We start from the raw sequence: 22,973 nt of genomic DNA on the forward strand, positions 1-22,973 counted from the left end.
TACTTACGCGCGTAACGGGATCTCTCGTGAAACCGGATTTGTCATTGGATAATCCGCCTGACTGGTGCCGTGTTATTGGGCTAAACGCTATGGACACTGCCTATTACACGGCCATATGTCTAAAATCTGATGCAGCGATTATCAATGTGTAATCACCACTGCCTCGTTCTAGAAACGGTCGACCATTTGTTTTTGTTTTGTTCGAAACATGAGCGTCATTGAACGTTACTTTGTGACTTTGTCTTGTAGTAAATGGCGATTACAAAACATATATTCGTCTGAACATACCGATATTTTCCGTTGGTTACCATCTATGTACAGCCCGAGTTCCACACTGGTGTACCATTTCTGTCTCACAAGTTCTCCGCCTCCAGAGACACCCGAATCGCTATTTAATATTAATGAATCAATTTTTAAAGTGATCCTTTAAACACACGTTTATACACATATTCATACGCAGTGCTCACGCAAGGTTAAGACTGAAGCGAAGGAAGTATAGAAACATGCCAAATTAGACTATATCAGTGGTGGCCAACCTTTTCAGCTATAGGGCCACATTCGATTGACGAACTACTGCGCGGGCCATTAACCGCGCCAAACGCGAAAATTTTTAGAAGTTCATAGGTCAATAATATTGTCACTTGACTATATTGCGAGCCTTCTGTATATCGCTGGGCTCAGTTTGCAAGGAATGGCTTATTCGGCGCATGAACATATCGATATTGAAAGCTTCGACCAATATATGCGTCAATCATTTTGTGCCTAGGTTTCATAGTCGACGGTCTTCCTGCAAGCTACTGTTCAGTGGTTTATATCTGTATTCAATCGGTGCCTCATCGTGTTTTGCCGATCCTGTCGCTTGCGAAAAACGTTGTTGCTAGATTATAAAACGACTTCGATCCATAATATAATGTAATAAACTATCAAGTATTTGGGCTTTATAACAAAGGGCCCGCGACACAAGTTGAGTGCGACACCCCTTCACTATAGACGTTCTACAACATGCTATCTCGTTGGCCGTCTCGTCGGTCACAAGTTACATTCCTTGTCAAATCAGATTAGACATTTCGAAATCCAGGTATTAAATAAATGTATTTTGAGGAACGTGTCACCAATATTACAGTTGATCAGAATGAAAAGAATGATTGAGAAAATTTACGGTAAGGAGTGCGACAATCCCTGGAGATGATCGCTCTGGCAGAATCAGATCAAACTTAATTGCACCTGAGTATAGTATCAGTTGATTCGACATTCATTAATTGCCTCGTACAAACATTTCCTGAGCAACATATATGTACATAAAAACAGCGGAAGGTGTACAGTTTCGACGAAATATCGTCGGCATTCAAATTTTGCCACTATACAAAGACAGCATCGACAGGAGATATACCTTCGAGATAGAGTCACCGGTGTATAGATTCGCAATGTCTACGTTTGGGAACATGAGGCACAAATACATAATGTGTGAGTGAGTGGACATTGATTGATATTCTTACTGTTATCATTGTCTAGCTTGACTGCGGGACTTGTCTTTCCACTTCGCACACCTCACGGCAAATAAACACTGTGGATGTATAGTCCTGTATGAAAACATGGAAATTGTACAGTACTCTGATTCTTCGCCCAGTCACGTCTGAGGTAGTTTGCGCTAAAATCCCGTTGATCGCTTCATACACCAACGACTGGACGGATATTGATCAATACATGACATTAAAGGAGTTTCGTCTGAGGTATTTTCTTTCTGACTTCTCTCCGTAAGGACGCCGTCAAAGAATCCGCGAGGTTGGCGAATTACGTCCAATTCTTCGGTGCGAATATGCCGTTACGATCCGGTTAACATTGCTTCATGAATCACTTAAATTTGAATTTTTCCGTCGATACATTTTTATACTGTGAACAGGAATATGTCAGGATAAAGTTCACAATATAAGTTCTGTACAACGGACCATTTACATTCTACATTATAGTAGCGGTACACCGCTGAGCTAGAGAAATATAATGCCAAGTAGCCTACGCTTGTCACCACAGAACATGAGTTGTTCTTGATTCTATATCTGAGTCGCTAGCAGCCAGTGCAAATCCAAAATTTTATTTCGAAATGTTACTATAGGGCCGTGACCAAGACGACCTCTTTCCCAAATCCGGAGGTGGTCAAAGTAGTCAAGAAAGCTATTCAAGTAGAAGTAGAAGTAGCGATAGAAAAATCTACTCAAGTACGAGTAGAAGTACTTCTTACATAAGCAACGTAAACTACTTCAAGTAGAAGTAGAATTGGCTTACTTTAAATCTACTCAAGTAATTAGGTAGTTGTGAAAACGATCGTAATTCGTTCGCATGCACTGTCAAAAGCTCCATACCGAGCTATGTGGAAGGTGTAGTGAGCTTGGTTCATATTGATTCATCCCAGGAGGTGTCAATTTTTGACAGAATAAGAAGTCGTCCACATCATGGGAAGTAAATGATAGTATTGATATGGGAATGCGATACTATTCCTTCGTTTACTCGAAATCCCATTTAGAGAATATCATGGCATGGCGCCCTCCTCCATATTATTAGGCCCCTAGTTCAGTCGAAGAGCAATACGGAGAAGTTGTGTCGGATACGGCATTAACACTATGCGCGATTAATATATGTTAATTAAAAATATGGCAGTTTGTTAAAATGCCAAATAGTGTAAAGCGTTATTTTCCGAAAATATAAGGCGCTACTACACTTACTTTTACACATCAACATGTATGTTCTCCAGACAAAAGAACAGAAACTATAATTAGAACTCAACGTATAAGACTCGTAATGGAAAGAAAAATACAAATATTACTTCAAAAAATGGGAATATTTATTTCATGTCTTTTGTCCAGAAAGTTTCAACTGTGGTCTGCTAACGTTAACAAAGAGTCAAACTCTACTTTTTCCGATTAGGACACCGCTGCTAGGAAAAATAGGTAATTGATGGATTGCGAAACGGTACTTTCAAACGTTATGGGGGCCATGCTTACTGTGATAAAATATTTGATAGGTGACAATGCTGTATGAATGGAACCCCGCAACCTGGTATCTAAATTATATTCAGTGACACGTTCGTTAAAACATATTTGTCACACCATATCTACTGCGCGTGAAGCGCAACGAAAATTCTTAGTATTACATTTTTTATGCAAATTAAATGTTGGTACTACGTGAAAACAGCCCCCAAATTCCTTCAGCTATCTTTCTTATTGGGGATTAAACTACTTCTACTTGACAAACTGAAAATAGCGAAAAGTAAGTAGTTCACAAAATATTGTGAAGTAGAAGTAGAAGTAGCGGAAAAAAATCCACTTGAGTAAGTACCAGAAGTAGAGGAAAACTACTTGAGTACTTCGAAAAATTAGAAGTACTTCGTTACTGACCGCCTCTACCCAAATCACACTGAGAGGTTATAATACCTAAAATATTGTTTTTGATTCTATGCGGGCATTCGTCGGCGGATATATAGGGATATATATAACAACTGTCACCCTCACTCTTTTTATTCTAGATATTGCGAAGTTATGATGTTGTTGAAATCTTTCGACTAGATCAGGGTCCATCCTGGCTATGCTATTAAGCTACAGGGTGACTATATTTGAAAATGTGCAATGACATAATATTAATACGGCGTCTCGGTTTGTGAAGTTGGGACATAGCAACAAACAATACACGACCGAAAGGAGACTGGGGGCTCGGAAAAGCTTGAACAGAAAAACAGTATTGAATATTCCATATTTTGATGGACATTGAATCATTTCGATCTCGTGCGATCTCGCGGAAATCTCGGCGCGAAAAAATTAGAAATATGCTGAATGAAGCTGAAGTATAGCTTTAAAACAATATCTTACCTAAATGTCAATGGGGGCATCTCGAACTTTCGGCAGTGCCAAGTACAGCGATCTTCGAAACTTGGTAATGTTGTTTTCGTTCCATATAATAACGCTGTTTTTCTGTGAAATGATAATAGTTTTGTAGATTGAGCGTACATACAGTAGGAACAAATTTATCAAATCACATCGAAATTGTATTTTTTTAATAATATTTTTATCGTATCATAGACGAAACCATTTATTCCGTATTACAAAAGCTCTGCATACGTCCATGATATTGCTTGTAGTGAATATGACGGTAATTCACCAAGAGAGCTACATAAAATTTGCAAGTCCAAGCAACGAACTTCCTTGAGGTGGCGCTAGGCAGTCTTATCATCGCCAATGTATTGAAGCTGTTTGAATGGCTAAGGCATAAAAAAAAGTCCCGCTTAACGGAGTGGTAGTGGATTCGTGCGCTGACCAGATCCATTGTATTTACCGAAGTGTTATCTGGGAGCCTTGCCGGCGCCTTGCGATTAATTATGCTGCATGTGCAGTTTCTTCGCAGCTTCCCAGCCAATAAGATACCAAAAACCCGTGACTTTCATAGGCATTCGAAGGGGATATAGTTGTCGCGTAACATGCCAAATGACGAATGAGTATGAATAATCCATCGGACCAAACCTGCTTCGACATGATAGCTCTAATCGCTGAGCATTTTCCAAACTGGTCGCGAAGTACTTTCCGTCTCATTTTCGCGCTGCATATGAATATCACTGGCAAGCCCCTCCGTATTTTATTTTCGAGCCCCTGTAGAGTGAATGCACGTTGAGCATGTGAGTGTTAATAAGATTCGCCGTACGGTTGGATGCACGATCGTTTCTATAGCAATGTGCTTATTTTATGGAATGGTTTGTGTCTTGCGATATGCATGCATGCTGTGGCGCTATATCCAGCACTGTTGGATAAGCACTTAACTGTATCATTGCCGTAGGGGAGGTGCGAATTAAGATCTTACTTCGTAAACTTCGAAGTTTTCCGCGTCGTTTCCGTTCATCAAATCCGCTGTGACAAATATAATCAAGCGATGACTCTTTGCCATGATACTGGTGACGTGATCATGGATCAGCACTGCAATGAAAATTGATTTAAGCTATCAGTATCTGATGAAAATGTCGCTATTTTTCATTGCTTATATATATTGGAGACGTATGTACCAGATCGCATGAAACATTACTTCAATAAACATAGTTTTTTGAAATGGTGATAGCAATTGTTGAAGACTATAACTTTTAAATTTTATTCGCCATATTAACTGCATTTTTCATACAGCGATTGAAATATATCAGGTCAATACAGTTATAGCAATGGCGAATATGGATTATCCCCTAGAAGCGTCATGGCCAAACAATATATTTTGCTTCATCAGGACAGGAACTTAGGTCATCATTCAAATTCAAAAACTTTCAATACCGGGATGCTGTCTGCAGTAATGTTACCTTTGAAGCCAGATGACCGACATAACTCATCCAATTTTATGCAAGTACGTTGATGGCTAAGGCCAAGTCGCTAGTTTAGTAAGCCATTGTCGAGCCGGGATTTCAAGCAGTATTTCCGTCATATGGAAATTTCCAAAATATGACAATTGAATAACTGTTCGTGCATAGAAAATGACCCTAAAATGGATGCCCGAGGTGGAATTCTTGCTACATTGTGAGAAAGAGATCAAAATCACCAGCAAAGTGACAGTTAGTATGGTTGTGGACTACCGGTCCACATCACCTTTCCGGCGAAACATATCAATTTTATTCTCAATTGCGGAATGTAAAGGCATGAAGGCATACCCACTAATTAGAGAAATACATCACCTAATTTTAGAGTGGTTAAGATATTTAGAAACAAAATGTAAAGTAAAGTTTCATTTTTCTGTTCTGAGTTGCGTACATCCATCGTTATTTTATTAAGGGTTGATATAAATATTTGAAAGTTCACTTGTCCGCAAAATTTGTTTATAAATTTTACAGGTCCGCAAGTCCAACAGGTTGAAAACTACTTCTAGCAGCTGAAATAAGTCAGACAGATATTGCAATAGAGCTGTTGTGATTTGAAATACTGCATTCCGAAACTTTGCTACTAACTTCCAGCTGAATTGGCGTCGACCCCTCCTGCTGCATTATTCGGGTCGTAAAACCGCCTTCCCCCAAGAAATTCCGTAACTTTCTCCAAAGCCCCTTTCATCTCTTCGTTCACGTCAGAGGAGTATATCAAGAACGCGATCGGTTTGTTTGCTAGAAATATTTCGGTATGTTTTCTACGATTTCACTCTCTGTAATAAATTGTATTTCCGTACTCGGTTCGTATCGAGCGATGAGCTTCTTGACGTAATAGCGCAGGTCGACTCTCCACTTGTATAGTAGAATGAGGACCATCATGGCCAGTATCAGGAAACCTTGGATAAGACGGTACGAATTGATACGCGTTCATGTTGATACATTGCATTGGGTTAGGTTTATACTTCAATGGATGATTTTACAGTCAGGTACATCTATTTTATCTATATGAATAATGCTAATCATCCTCTCAAGTTTTACATTAACGAAGTCATACCTGCTATCGCCAACAGAACAATCTTCAAATGATTCGATTTTGCCTTGTCGGTTTCTTCTCGTAATCGAACCACGAACGTCTCGCGCAACGGCTGAAACGTTGTTCGCAGGACAACGGTATATTCACCTTCGTCGTCTTTGGTGAGGTTTCTGCAAATTGATATGATAACCTTTCCTACACAATATTGAAGGCTCGTTTCCCCGATCGAGTAAGTAAATTATCCTACAGTCACGTCCGCCTAATTTAGACACCGGATAACCCGGAAAGTCGATTTTTCTGTCCTGCTACAAGCTTTTTGATTTTAATTCGTACTATTGTGCGCTGTACTTTTATCAAGTCTAAATACCGTTTCAGCCATTACCACATGGCTTAGTACCGCGTTTAATGAATAACTGTACTGTTGTAACCCCGTGTATGTAGCCTATGTGTGTGTTACATAGTAATACAGTATACAGTATTTGTTTCATATAATGTCGAAATACTTATTACAACTATCTTGAAGACATTTACCCACGTATACGTTTTCTATACGATCAGTGGCAATAACTGCAGTAAGGCACAGCTTCAATTCATTTATTACAAAACAGTACAGCATTTTAATGGGTTGTGTGACTTCACGCATGACCATCACCATGAAAGGAATAAATGATTTTCCATTTAATTCGGTCAAAAGTGAACGTGAGCAAAGTGTCCGAATTAAGCGGACTGTACACTTGTTGTCGTGTAGGTTTACCTTATCCAAAATGTAGCTGTGAAGTTATCGTCGAGTCGTTCATCAATGCCTTCAGCTTCCTCTGGTCGAATCGAAGAGCAATATCCAGTATTTTTGTGTAGGCTCCTTTGAAGGAAGTTTATATTCATCCCAAGCGGGAATTTCCACGGCACGCGTTACTTACTCATAGCAATCCGGCGTTTGGATGTCATGATCGATCCCATGTCCACATAACGTCCTTCCCCTGTGAATAAATTTATAAATCAATTCTTAGTTAGGCCTATGTTTTATCAGATTGCTTGATTAAACGGTGGACATTCGAAAACGATAATCCCATGAAATTATTTTTGGGGTATGTGCATACTGCATAATGGCGTTAACCCAGTATTGGGATGACTCGAGTCAGACTCGAGTCACCTTTTTAGTATGACTTGACTTGACTCGAGTCACTATGCTAAAATGACTCGACTTGACTTGACTCGGCGTATCAGAAATGTGGATTGACTCGTGACTCGGAGCAAAATTTACGAGTCAATTTCAAGTCATCAAGTGATCGGTGTCGATATTAATCACTGCATCTTGCTTATGTTCGGATTGTTCGTGAAACGCTGGTGTAACCCGTGAGAGCGACCAATCATCCAAGGGTCGTGCGTTTTACTAAGCCTGCAATGTTCTCTCCCAAATAAATTGACCACAAACGAAGTAGTCGAAGCTTGCAGCTTACCTTGTCGTAAACTAATAGTAAAGTAACATAATAGCAAAATATCTATTTCTGTTCTCTGTTCTTACGTTAACCAAACCTCATGTTTTATTGAAATTAAATTCGAATATAGTTTATGTATCATATCAATATGTAAATGGGTTATGTATTGCATCTCATCAATTCATCTGTCTGTTCTCTATTTTGGCTGGCAATTATAGACTTGAGCTATGCAATTGCATACGTAATTTAACAGTTTTACGTATATGTGAGTGATATAGCGCCTTCTTGGGTGTATATTCAACTCTATATTAGTTCATCTGTTCAGAATCAATGACCCCTCGATCTGTATTTCAGACATCTAGCAAATTGCAATGGCGTAATCTTGCCTCATACTCAGAAAAGGCAACTTGACTTCAATTGTGACTTGACTCGTGACTTGACTTGACTTGACTTGACTTGACTTGACTTGACTTGACTTGACTTGACTTGACTTGACTTGACTTGACTTGACTTGACTTGACTTGACTTGACTTGACTTGACTTGACTTGACTTGACTTGACTTGACTTGACTCGACTTGACTCCAGTCACCTCGAAAAATCGACTGACTTGACTTGACTCGAGTCACCTTCGAATATCGATTGACTTGACTTGACTCGAGTCAAAATGTGCAATGACTCGAAATGACTCGCGACTCGAAGGTAGTGACTTGATCCAAACACTGCGTTAACCCACCCGGGCGTGTAAAGTAGGCGTACAACTAAGTTTTTGCAAACTAGAATTTTTGCCTATTTTCGATTAGAACAGCGGCAGTCGAAAAACTGATGCAACAATGGTAGCTGATATAATATATACATCGACATACAAGTTATTGGGAAATAAAATACAACCGGTATGATAAGGTGAAGAGTTATTTTGAAAACTTGCGAAAATATACAGAAAATTTTATAATTTTCTATTCTTCTTAGGTTACTTAGTTTTACCCCATAGAGTTTTGTGTCCGACTCGAGACCCGTTTTTTTCGTGACTCGACTCGACTTCAGTCAATTTGTTTATTCACACAATGTATTCACAATTTGACTCGGTATTCACTCGGTGTTGAGCCGAAAATGACTCGACTTGACTCAAGTCCAAACTATAAAAATCAAATTGACTGGTGACTCGGAACCTTGAGACTTGGTTACAACCCTAATAGACACTACTTTGTCACACGGCACACACGTGAAATTTCAACCCGTCATTTCTCTTGCTGTATACACGCACTCTGGGTTGCGGAAACATTGGAATTTTATCAATCTATTTATACCGGAAAGTCTGTTTTATATGGCAAAATTTATGTATCCGTAAACGGTAATGGAGCAGCATATTTATCATAATAATGAGTATATTTTACTTGAAATTCCAGTCGATGTGCTGTGTCAGAGAACCCTCGGGCGTGGCCGTGTGACCCTTCACCTGTATTCTCAGATCTGCGCCCTGCTCGGCCGTATACATTTTGCGTTGCATCGTCATGATGGGCAAGGGTGACTTGACATATTCATCTAGGAAATATTCCGTTTTATTGCGTTGATTGTGGCACAATGCGAGACACACACTCACTCGACATGCACACTGGCTTTGTTCCGATATACATGCTCGCTCCACTTGCACCGTCTTCGGAATTCTTTTCCACTACACACGAGTAGTCACCGGGCGTAGATGTGTAGGTCGCGTTTTTTATCTGTGACCATAAAACTATACGCATACTTTCGTCTATTCATAGGCGTGGTATCCATTTTTAAAGCCTTGGAGTCTACTTTTATCAAAATACACCAACCTAAATTCTGTTAACAAAAGGAGTCCGTGTACCACCTAAAAATAGTACATTGAACGCTGTCTTTCATGCTGGTGACGTCATATTTTGCGATACTATTGTTGATATACAATGTTCTTTCCAATTCTCTACTAGTTGCTGACGATTACCCCCGACGAGTGTTAGCCGAAAATATTCCGGTTTATTTCAATATGAATACTATTCAATTGTATATTGACGTTCTATACCTCCAAGAAGTTTAACTTGGATATAACACCTGTATCGAGTAGAGAAAGAGGCTTTTCACGTGATTCCAGATATCGATAGTCTGACGCCCAAAGAATATTTGGTTTATAACCTATATGCGTGTTGTTACGTTGACATTAGCGATAGTCTTTCGGGTGGCAGTGTAGTTCATCGATATGATTCGCAACATCCCCGCTATATAGTGACGCCGATAAATCATGGACCTCGGCGATTGCTTGTTTGCGCGGATCTTCCTGGTCAATTTGGGCTTTGGGAAATTTATGAAAACCAGAAACCTCCTTTTATCCATTCTCCGAATAGGCCTACATATCAATCTTTTGTTGGCATGCGATCACTCACCTTTACTACATATATGTAACATTTTTTGTCGAAAGGTACATGCAAATATTCACTTACGCGCAAATCAGCGAAATCAGTTCCCTGCAGCCAGCGATGTGCGAATTTGTCCTCAATGTACTCGTATTCTGGATCACTTCTTTGTATTTTCTCACATCCTTTATACCACCACAGGGTGTAATTAAACGTTAAGTCTTCGGTCACTTGCAGTATCGACTCGCCTAAAAATAATTGTGTTTATTGTTCGTTAGACGTTACAATATATGGTGGGATCGAAGAAATACGGAAGGATTCATTTGCTACAGTGAAATACCTCTGGTCGGTGACTATTGTTAAGCCATTGCGAAAGATAGGTCACATATGTCGAATTTAAACATAGTATATCTTTATGAACTCCTGGTCTCTTATTGTACTACGCTACATTTAGGCAGTCAATTAACGTCACACACCTTCGTCCCTCATCTTGTACGTATAATGTTGCTTGATCATCTGTTTCAGTCAATAATTTACATGCTGACAATGACATACCCAACAACCAATGTATTCCGTGATGCCTATTGGGACTGTGACCCATACTTGCTACAGAACGGGTTGCTTGCTTCGCTCACACGGACTTACCCATTGAGTGCTCATTCACACATTCTAATATTTCACTTGAACCAGCTGACAACCATGTAGTTGGATGGTTTTCGTGCAGGTTTGAGCAGGAGAAATCCAACGGCTCCGATAGTGTAAGGCGGTATGATTTCGACGCGCTCTCCCCACTATATTGCTGCGAAGTAGAACCGTTAGACCGGAAAAGGGTGCTTATGGCACAAGTCAACATGAAATGCGTCGAGTCCCACGTATAACTGTCGGCACAATATATTGAATCGTGATCGTACTGCCTTTCGATCCGGCCGCTTTGGGCGATGTAAGTTGGCTCTTAAATTTAGAAATTAAATCGGACGATTATATAGACAACATAATTGTCAAGTCTCGCCCAACGTTCTCGATTCTAATTCGCGAACAGACGTCTCTCGATGATTGTGGGTTAAGTCTCATTTCACTGGAGTTTTCCTACAATCCATGCAGGGATCGTGAGAACAAAATAAATTATATCTGTTTTACAGCAGTGTTGGGATCAAGTCACTTCCTTCGAGTCACGAGTCATCTCGAGTCATTGCACATTTTGACTCAAGTCAAGTCAAGTCAATCGATTTTCAAAGGTGACTCTAGTCCAGTCAAGTCAATGGTTTTTTGGAGGTGACTCGAGTCAAGTCAAGTCAAGTCAAGTCAAGTCAAGTCACGAGTCACGTCATAATTCAAGTCAAATTGAATTTTCGAAGTATGAGTGATCATTCAAAGTCATTATATTGTGGTAGATGTGTGAAAGAGAGATCAATTGGTCATTTATTTGAATCAAATAACGAATATAAAGTTAAATATACATGAAAAATGCGTTGTATCTCTCACTCACATGTAGAACTGCTAATAAAAGACGCCAGTAGCTATCGGGGGTGCCAAACATACGGTCCGCCAAATGATTTCATTCGGCCCGCAAAGCAATTACGAGTGTCGGATGAAAATTGCTTGTATTTTCTCTAGCACATTTCAGGAATTTGTAGTAAGAAATATTACTAATAAATGCTCCTTCGAGATAGCAAATTTCGAGTATGTTTTTAGGCCACATTATAACCACCCGACAGCGGAGTTATGATTTCTAGTCATCGCCAGGAGAATTTCGCTGATATCGACACCCAATTTCGAGAATGCGAAAAAGCGCATATACTAAGTTAAGAGTTGGTAATATTTTGGAATCATTTGACTGGTGCGGCCGGCGAGTGATCTGAATATTTGAATCCGGCCGCGACGTCAGTTGAGTTTGACAACTCTGAGCTACATGCTACATTCTCTTATTATCAGTAGGGCTGGGCAAAATCGAGTACCTGAGTGATTCGATTCTGAATCACGTAAAATGCTTCGAGTCGAGTCGAGTAATCGAGTATCACTCATTATGACGCCATAGCATAATATTATTTGTCAAAGTTCAAATATGTACCTTTTAAGCGACCAAAAAGAATATAATGCCTGTTATCCATAATATTAAGGATACTTTGTTATTTTTTCGACCATACCGATTTCATTGCACTTGGTGACAATATTGTGGGATGATCATGACTTCGTAGATGTGCTATTTCCAGTAACGTTCGTAGCTTTGTACTTCATGTTTCGTATGCTACGATACGGCCAATCAAGGTTTCAAGGCTTCAACAGTGAAATTAGCATAAACTCGTTGATCGTTGATAAACTCCTCGTTGATAAATCAACTTTCAGTGGTGAGGAGCGTATAATTTCATTACTCGAAAAAATCGTCTTTTACTACTCGACTCGAATCATTAAAATTAATACTCGATTCAGATTCGAGTACTCGAATCATTGTGCCCAGCCATAATTATCAGCCAAAATAGAGTATCGAATACGAAACCTCGAGAAGTTGAAGGAAATTGGTATCGTACAATACACCAACCATATATAGACATCCGCGAGAATATAAATGTATACACTATATTCGTGCGATTTAAATCATACAAGAGGGTTGGTAAAGGTGATCGCTGTGCAATGCAAGAACAGAGCCGTCCAATAAACAGCGATACGGTGCTGTTAGAATAATCTGCTACTACGACAACGCAAGCTGTGACCATTTCGTTTGTGGTCGGTGTATTTGTGATAGCACAATGTAGGATCAGTGAAACGTACAATCACTGAATGACTGGTTGCACTCGCAAGTGACACCGGCGTATCGTGAATAATCCGAACATGCACAAAATACATTGATTTAGTCGACACCGCTTACTTGATCACTTGAAATTGACTCGTAAATTTTGCTCCGAGTCACGAGTCAATCCACATTTTTGAAGCGCCGAGTCAAGTCAAGTCAAGTAATTTTTGCAAAGTGACTCGAGTCAAGTCAAGTCATACGAAAACGTTGACTCGAGTCATCCAAACACTGTTTTACAGTGATGGCGCAAATATGCAACGTGCTCGGAGAATGTGCAGGCAGTGCAGCTTTGAGACTTCAAATACGTAGAAGCGGTGAATTCGCCTCTCGTGATACATGACGACTCAAGAAAATCAGAATGCAAGAATTGCATCCCTAAAGCTGATGCGGTAGCGTCGTGAATATACTCAAGAACGTCATAAAGCACAGAAAGCAATATCATCAGTTTGAGCATACTACATGAGAGGATGTTGGCCTCCTTATAAGCCTGCATAGACAGCGAATCAATGTATAGCATATTAAACATGTTACAAGTTATCTGTACGCACCTAGCCCGTACATTTGATATTTCATAACCTCACACTGCCACACTGTTGATTGAGCTGGCAACTCTTACGCGTTTTAATGGGAGGACTATCATTGAGTATCACTTTCTACACTTACATTCGCCACATGAACATTGATTTCCGTCTGGTTCCACGTATCATCCGCTTCTTGAAATAACCCGATCCTCTTAAATTCTTCGGCATCGGTGGCCGTTTGATTTATGACGGCCACGCCGTCTTTCTTTATGATGCACTATACGCAAGATGGGCAAGTGAACAAATCGCGAATACAAACCCGCGGGTTCGCTCCCAATGCCATTATTGTACAATGCATAAAATCGCGAATCAATGGTGTTCCGCCGTTTATTCGTAACGCACGGGCAACTGTATATTTGTTTGTGGAAATCATATGCTGTTTAAACCGCTTAAAATGAACTTATTTAGCAGTTTCTTTGTTATGTATATGTATACTTAATTTAAAGTTGAAAAAATCTAACATGGATAGACAAGAGTCTTATGGACCAGACTGATGAGCTTTTTTACCCATTTCCGGAGTCATCTTATTTGATATCATTTTTGTTATTCCATCGTGAACGATATCATGCATAAATGATACATGAAGTAACCCGTTTCCGTAAACATGCTAGCACACATTCTTCTGTTGTCAATAATTTTTACACGAACAATAAATTATAGTTGAGACTTTATATCGTAGCATAACTGTATTATGTTAGTATGTGTTTAACTTTCGGCAGATGGATACGGCACTGTGTATATATTATAGAATTTCCGTGCGTAGGGGTAGTTTGCGGTTTTAGCGCATTCAATGGAAAGCAACAGGTGGTACTCACATGGGCACCTTGGAGATCGAATAAAGGAAACGCATCTACACAGGCGATCCCCACTGGAAATCCTCTGTATATTGTATATCCTGTAATAATGACACGTATGAATTGTGAAGTTCGCAACAGAAATTGAATTCATAATCCCCTTCAACCAACCGTCTCTTGCAAATTGTTCAAAAACAGGGTTTTGGTGTCCGTAATAATGATCCGGATTGCCGTTGCTGTAGTAGTCGTAGTAGTCCTCATCGGCAATGACCTTCACAATTATTACGGCAATTATTATGATAAGCGATTGCATTATATCTGCCCACTTGATCCGCACAGGTTTAAACTCATTTATCTGTGACAGTCATTAAAAACAGGAAATCAATGGTGGATATCAAACACGGCACGTGAATAGTGTTTCCTATTCGCTGTTAAATTTTATTACCTGCTTTATTTAATAGTTCACGATAATGCTTCGGTTTAACTAAATGCTAACATATATTGTCCAACTTTCCTTATAGCTCATCATGGCCATATCACGGTCGGCGAAGTCACAATATTTCGCGAGCCCGACTGGAATGTCCAGCGGCGAAAATAGGGGTCGCAAGCTCGCAGCACACAATCTACACGCTGTATCTGTATGGTTTGTTAACTGATTCAGTCAATAAAGATATTCATGACAATATTAGGACGGCTATACGTAACATGCGTAGTCTAATATCAAGTAGTACGCAGATACAGTCAAACAATGTTGCTAATTAATTATAGAGGTAAATGTAACACCGTAAATTTTTATTCAAAGACAGCAATTACTAAAACATGTCGAAATTTAATAGTATACTTCAAAGGAAGTAGAAAATGAAGGGTTCGTAACCTATTAAAGTAGGTTTTTTCGAGGGGGCATATTTCAGTATGAGTTGTCTACTGTGCATCTACGAGTTGTTCTCATTGTAAGTTGGGTATAAGCGGCATGATACGTCATATGTGGTATATATAGTTCACACACACGTGTGGATCAATTGATCGCAAATTAGGAGAGTTGTCAAATATTATTATAAATTACGCTGGGTATGCTATTTATATAATTTGACGTTTTGATTAATGATGTAATGATTTATGCAATGTTCGATGTATATTATGTGTTTTTCGACACATTGGTTCTCAACCATTTAGCTTAGAGAGTGGCCGATTTCACAACAAATTTTATTGGCCGGTGTAACTTCAAAAGTAAAAATTAGCTCAAGATTTACAACAAATGTATGCAACTCAAAAGAAAACATTGAAAAAGTGAATTTATTGAGGAATATCCCGCTACCTGTGTGATGTTACACGTATTATGCCGGGTTCTGTTGCAGTTTCATCCATCTAGGCGGCGTATTATCAAAAAAACACCAACTGGAAATTATTATTCGTTTTCAGGCAACTGTGATTTTGCTGTTTGATGACCTCTGTTGTCACTAAATTGTAATTCCAAAATTTAACGAGTTTTGTTTAAAAAGTATCCTAAACTTTTACATATACCTGATCCCAAACTAGTTTCACGCTCCTTTTAATTAGTTTGGTATAACGCTTGCACTATCGTGAAGTACGCCAAGAGACCATGAACTCAGTATTATGTCATGATACAGAAAACTGCGGTCCAAATTTTCAAATCAATTTCGAATTTTCTCTTTAATTTCACTAATTAAGGACCATGCGCCCAACTTTCAATTTTCAATGTATTAACCGAGCCTTTATGCAGCTCATACTGTACAGAAAAGTGCACTGTACAGTGCACAGCTATATCTGCATCTTGTGTATTTTTGGAGGTTTCAAAGAGATTGTGCCGTGTAAACGGAAAAGTGATGAATGTTAGGTATAGTCCAAGCCGACAAGATAGCGTAATGGTGAAGCGTCCGGCTTCTTGATCGGTAGGCCGTGGGTTCGGTCCCCGGCCGGGTCAGACCAAAGACCTGATTAGTAACACTGGTATCCATGACTACCCTGCTTGGCGCTCATGCACTACTGGGATAGCATGGAGGGGTGGTGCATGACTTAGAAAGCCGTAAAGGCTATATCTGCACTTCCTTGTCCAGCGGCATATGCACATCATACACTCATGGTATGCTTATGCACAGATCGTGTGTATGTGTATCATGAGTCGGTGTATAGTATATGCCGCAAAAAACATCAAGGACAAAAATAAACTACGTCCTTTCCTTTTTCCATATAAAATACTTTAAAACTAGTACTTCGAAGGGTTCAACACAATTAGTCATTTTCCTATTTTGTATAAAATCAACTATTACCTAATTTATTAATCTATATCACCCTGTGGGTCCAGACCGTATAATCCAGCTGAACAGTCGGATACCTCCCGAACTATAGGTATGTGAGGATCCAGGGGGCAGTGTAGATTATACACTCAAACCCTTCTACCTATAGATCCCGGAGTAAAGAATGTATAAACTCCAACTCCACATGTACTAGTGTGGGTGTAGCTATCCAGGTGACATTTAGAGATATAGTTTGGTTTAGGACTTTGGGATGAGGCATCAATCATGATTTTCTGGTCCTACCTTCACAGTGTTTGGGTCTTGACATATATTATTGTCTTGTCAGTCATTGTCGGATATTATATTTGACGTATAGCACATATTTTGAATTTTCACTGGTACTTGCTTATCACCTTCCATATCAGCAGCGAAGGTCAGCATATATTGTAGTAAATGACCCCGATCTTTATATGCATAGGTTCTACAGTCTACATTTCTTTGGAACAAAGGCTTGGGTGTCGCTGGAATATATGAATTCCTCAAAAAGATATCGATATCCTGCTGACTCCAAGCCGTATCTGAACGCGTTTCGAAAAAATGGCGTCGACGGAATGGACTGAAATGATAATTTGGAAACTTGAAGGCTTTAGGAAAAACGGGATAAATAAATCCACGTGAAACGCTCAGAAGATATCATTTTCATCATTGGTATCTGAAACTGCTGATAGGTAATAGACAACAGCAGATCGTACCAAACACTTGCAGCGATATTAGTTTCTATCTGATTGATAACGGGCAATGTTTTACCATATGGGTATCACCAGCATATCAATACATACCCCCAAGCAAGTGCCATCGTGTGCGGCCGTATAATTAACACTTTTTCAACCCACAATATCTTACTTCAAATAGAATACTATTTTGTACCGGATAAAGTAAATAAACTCGCTATAGTGTTCCCAGATGAAACAGTCACTTTCATTCTTGTTATGTTTTGCGCGTGGGCGGAAATCTCGGGAAATATATACTTTTCTACCACTTCCTATCGACCACCTTTCCTGCTATTGTACGAGAACGCGAAGTTGTTTGGAAAGAGATTGAAACATGATTCTGAAACAATTTTCTACGTTGTGTACAGAGCGTCGGAACATACACACGCGGGGGATAAACGGAAAGCGCTTGCATGAACCTCACACACCTACCGCTATACAGGATATTAGTGATGGTGCATAATCATATTTAAAGGTATGAAGCTCTTGACAGATCATTGATTACGTTCAAATATGCTACGCGCTGTTGATACCTGGCTATTCTAAATCTCAAAGACGTCCTTTATAGAATGTACACTACATATCATCTGATAAATTTACTAGAATATCCTATCGGATGCCATAGTAGCTTTATAACGGGTCCGCATTCTCTTAGATTGTTATTGAAACTCTTTTTCCATCTCCAATTCAATGCCGCGATTGAACCGCGCTGTGCTGCCACGCAATAATCACCGTAAAACTCGACTCTCTTCTAAATAGTTTGCGAATGACGGTGTCGAATTTAGCATGTGCAAAGGAAATTGGCGAAAGAGACAATATCCTACCAAGAATATCAGTGAAAGCAGGTCTTGGATGATAATTTCGATTTCCAAATTACTTGTAAATGTGATTTATGTATATCGTAACGACGAGTAAGGTTGCTAACTCAAACTGCTATCCCACTGATAAGTCACAAAATGAAATCGGACGGATATTTCCGACTATATATAATCATAAGGGAATATCCTATTGCCTGAATATCTTTCAGTAACAGTCATCGGAGGTTTTAAGCTAGATGACGACCGATAGACTATTTCCGGGTCCCAGGACTTGAGCATTTTCAGATTAGCAGTATGGCCAAATACAGTCAATGCGGTATAGCTATCATTGTGACTTGCCAAGGTAATAACGCAAAAAATTACTAATGGCTTTGTTATACTCTTTTCGAATTCGTTTCAGCTATAGTCTGCTTTTTCTCAATTCACCCGAATCTCAGTGAAATCCATACCGCTGAGGTTCAACGTCCGTAGCCTGTCCTGAATGTCGTATACAACGAATCTATTGTGTGAAGCACTATATCCTTTTCTGAAGAAAATGCGATTTACTGAATAACGTGTAGTTTCAGCCAACTCGCATGCTTATCGATCTGTAAATCCGCACGATTTCCAATCCACGACTACACGACATGAATATTTCTGGTGCCTATCGTGAGTTCTCAAATGGATTTTTGGAACCGAACCGAGTCGATACCAAAAAACTGTCAAATCGCTTTTCATTTTCGATTGGCCACAACACGGCGGACCGAGTCGTAAAACAAACGCAAAGTTGTCAATAAATCGTGAACGTTGTCAATGTAAAGATGTAAATGATGATGTTTCCGGTATCGAATTATCACAATTTGGTGTTTTGATCACATTTTCTTAACTCAAACCTCACTTGGGTCCAGCGTTAGGTCTCAAATGTGACAAATACCGCGATAATAGACATATAGACTATGTAGAAAACTAGGCATTGTCCAGACAATCTGCGAAAACGTGATATACCTCTGATCATAAATGATATCTTTTCAGATATAAATGGATACAGTCTTTCGATCAATCTTTGACTAATAGGCTTATGCCTGATTCCATTCTGAGAGCTGTTATCAGGTTTAATGTAACGACGAGAAAACGAAATTATTTGCGGAGCATTTACACGCATAGATCGTGTATGATTAATTGTTGCTTTGAGATCTCCCATCATCAAGCCAACTTTATCAAATACCAGAGTTTTTTATAATGTATGAATACGGACCTGAACTCGGTGTGAGTTATAGCGGTGATACTTTCTTAACACATCGTCATAGTAAAACCCTTCCGGTGTACCTGGTGTTATATTACACTATCATTTAATTTGGTAAAAAAACGGTTAGGGCTGTTTAACTTTGTGGGTACACTGTCTAAACTAAATAATCGAAAAATAATACGATTTTAAAGCTGACTATCGATCAATGTCAATATTGTTTAAAATCAATTTTGATCATTAAAATCTTTAATATCCTATGTTTCACGAGGTGGATTATTCTCATGGCAAACAATATATAGGGGCATTGCATTTGAATGGCTTATCACAACCGAAAATTCGATAATATGGCTTAGAGACGTCTTAAATCATTCGAGACTTCCTGCAGCTGTGTTTCGGTATGATATAAGCGCTTTATACCAGTGGTTCTCAACCGCGGGTCCGCGACGTCTTCTACGCCGGTCCGCCAGGTATATAACAATATCATGCCATAATTTCAAGATGCAAGAAGTAAAGCTCGTCCCTTGATAAAATAAATAAAACGTCAAATTATAAACTGATTCAGAACTCCATGAGGTAACATTAGGCCTGGAAACATGTTCGATTTGACTTGAAGTCCAAGCTGTCTCCGGTGGCGACATGCAAGCGACAAGCACCAGCTGACTCGCTAGACCGCGCAGTTCGAACAATCATTAGTTTACGATTCATTCATTTTATGGATGACCCCGGTGTCGCTGTTGCCAGGTGCTTTGCTTTCGTTCGGCGCGTAGTATTCGTAGTAGGCTACGTCTGGGGGCAGTGGGAAATAAGCAAGGTAGCACTACAAGGCGCTTGGTACGATTCCGAAACGGCTCTTCTCTCGAAGAGAGGAGCGTTATTCTAGTTGTCGTGGTCGGTCTGTCCTCGGCCTTCGTTGTGACACTACAGTCGACTCTCGGCGGTAGCACGTTTATCTGGGCAAGGCGATTTGACCTCGCCTCAACAGACTCTCCACCGAGAAATTTCATAAATACCATCATGAACGTATTTGATTACGAACACAACCTTCAAAATGCCACTCTGCGTAGTATCAAACTTGCAAAGAAACGGATGAATACTTCAAATTTGGGTAGATTTCAATTTTTGCAGGTCCACCGGTCCGCCAAATATTTTTTGAAATGTTACCGGTACGCGAGGTTATAAAAAGGTTGAGAACCACTGCACAATCAGCGGGGGAGATAGCGTAGTGGTGACGATAAGTCGATAAGCGCCTACCAAGCAGGCGGACTCGGTTCGATTCCCGTCGGATATTCATCTTGGCTCCTCTTCCCTCGCGGCTTCAAAAAGATCAACATCAAAAAGAGCTCGGGCACTCTAGGCTCGGGCTCTCTAGGCCGAGGTGGGTGTCTGAGGCGGATCGCTACTGATGCGTGTCGTTCGACATCCTCCTATCTGTTCGTTACATCGCATTGTGTCTTATCGCATTGTACATTGTGTGTAACTTGTTCAGATGAAAATTATAACCCATGTGTTGTATTGTATTTGATTCACTTATTGAGGACGATACTCCCGGGAGGTCAAAAGATCAAATATAAATAACCCTTTTATCTGGACCAGTGGTTCTCAAACTCATATAGGCTCAAGTTTGCGTTCACAGGAACTTGAACCTTTCAGGGATTCGCACCATCCCCAGAAATTACCCGTAGCAGGAAGAGGGGTAGGGACGTATAAGCCATGAGGTTAGTGTAGGTTGATCACCGAGCGAGGGTCCGAAAACGCAGTTTTAGGGGGGGTGAATGTACATCCGAACCGGTTGAAGGTGATTGACTGTATTGGGGTTGCGAGCGTTGTCTAAAACCGAACCAGGCATATCGGAGATGATCACAAATGTACAGGTACACCGTCACGTCGGTACCGCAGAAAACAACGCGTAGTTTCAGGTTGATTTTTAAGAGACCGTGCACCATTTTGAAAACTGCGCAAGGAAACTGTTGTGAATTTTGTTTTAAAATGTTTGAGAACCACTGACCTAGACTCATGTGATACTCATATCAATATATGGGCAGCCTCCTCAACTCCTTGGGCCCTGTGTACGTGATGAAGTCCCGCCTGGGTTTCGCGAATGCGTTTGATAATGAATAGATGGCCTCATTCAATTAATTACACGTGGTATAGTAGGGCAAAATCCGCTAGTACAGATACGAAAATGATGTAATGTAATCAATTGATTCTGAATTTGATAAACAGTTCCGATTTTGCGCCTGGAACTCATTGATTCATTTGTTACTTCGCACTTATGCGAACTTGCATTTTCAGCACTTGTCATGGCAATACCTTAACGCATATAGTTTTCATACTGATTACTGCTTGTAATATTCCTTTTTCGTCATTTTACTGCCATGACATTCACATGAAATAGTTTGGGAATCGCTTGATTTAGCTGTTTCTGTCACGGTTGCTTATTATTCACGGTGTTTCGACATCGGTGATCATTTAATTCCCGGCTAATATCCCTATTTATGAATCCCGAGCTGCCGAATTATCGCTTGGGTCACTGTCTACCCACGCGCCTGTAAAATGGCGGTGAGCTGCCCAGATTACCTCCAGCACGAAAATATATATAGAGGCCTAATAGTGCTTCACGTTCCATATATTGATGCAATAAGAGTTTTTGTAACAACGGAATGCTAAAAAAACATGTGAAAAACACAATACTACCTTGGTCTAAGCCAGGGGCGGACAGGGATTTCGTCCGGCCCGTGGACAGTTCCCCGTCTTACATGATAATGTGGCCGCGGCCCCAGTCTGTCGAGATTCCCCACTACTTGCTTAAACGCCAAAGTTCATTGACTGTATGTTATTATATACGTGTGTGCGCAGCGTGCGAGAGTGGAGCTTACGTAGGGTTACCGCATACGCCTTCTTTTATTAGGATTTGTCCTCTGTTTTGAAAATTTCGGATAAATATGGGGGGAAATTCAACTGAGATACAGTAAATCAGCACTGAAGTAACGGTCCGGGATCTGAGCCGGAAAGCTAACTTTTTTGTCAACCGACCACGAAGTGGGAAAAATTTATCATTTTTCAGGATTTGCCTCCGGTATTCCAAGTCTGAAAAAGTTTGAAAAAGGCCCGCCGACTGGTGAAGTTGCCCGCCCCTGGTCTAAGCCAAGGGTCTCAAACACGCGGCCCGCGGGCCGCATGCGTCCCGAGAGGTGATTTTGTGCGGCCCACGTCGGCATTTTGGATTTTGAAGTATTCAACAGCATTTAACTGCTACATTTGTTTTTTAGATTTGAGAACATAAAATTTGCTTCAAAGCTACTCCAAGAACATGAAAATATACTCATCAAACTTCACTATCACATCGCTTTCAAAAGTTACCATGCGGTGAAAGATCAGCTATTACGTCACATTACCTGTTCATGGTGGTAAAACATGATATGCTGATGATTCGTGACTGAAAATTGTGATATGGACTTGGCCGCGATCTTTTGTAGAATTACTCGAACTCGAACTGAATGGGTGATAAATAAAAATGACTGGAGTTGAATCG

General features: G+C 40.0%; 1 protein-coding gene and 1 long non-coding RNA gene across 3 annotated transcripts; one reads left to right on the forward strand and one right to left on the reverse strand.

Annotated features, from left to right (window-relative positions):
• Positions 1-1,073: 1,073 nt before the first annotated feature.
• LOC145441451 (uncharacterized) lies at positions 1,074-18,614 on the reverse strand. Of its 2 annotated transcripts, XM_080319319.1 has the most exons (16): positions 14,545-18,611; positions 14,395-14,474; positions 13,662-13,796; positions 10,856-11,009; positions 10,298-10,458; positions 9,442-9,562; positions 9,236-9,383; positions 7,325-7,384; positions 7,162-7,266; positions 6,429-6,577; positions 6,172-6,270; positions 5,960-6,109; positions 4,840-4,952; positions 4,506-4,631; positions 3,858-3,959; positions 1,074-1,890 (listed from the first exon to the last, which is right to left on the reverse strand). In XM_080319319.1, exons 1-15 carry the CDS (start codon positions 14,684-14,686, stop codon positions 3,858-3,860), a joined length of 1,845 nt encoding a protein of 614 aa, XP_080175445.1. In that variant the 5' UTR covers positions 14,687-18,611; the 3' UTR covers positions 1,074-1,890. The 2 variants fall into 2 exon arrangements, with proteins under 2 accessions (XP_080175445.1, XP_080175446.1); XM_080319320.1 differs by lacking the exon at positions 13,662-13,796 and having other exon boundaries at positions 14,545-18,614.
• Positions 4,951-6,170, forward strand: LOC145441454 (uncharacterized). Its single transcript, XR_013915831.1, has 2 exons — positions 4,951-5,364; positions 5,846-6,170. It is a non-coding gene; the product is annotated as an uncharacterized LOC145441454 (long non-coding RNA).
• Positions 18,615-22,973: the final 4,359 nt, after the last annotated feature.

Source organism: Botryllus schlosseri, chromosome 6 (assembly GCF_051294905.1).
Source record: "Botryllus schlosseri isolate E-star chromosome 6, Bs_hap1, whole genome shotgun sequence".
Lineage (NCBI taxonomy): Eukaryota > Metazoa > Chordata > Ascidiacea > Stolidobranchia > Styelidae > Botryllus > Botryllus schlosseri.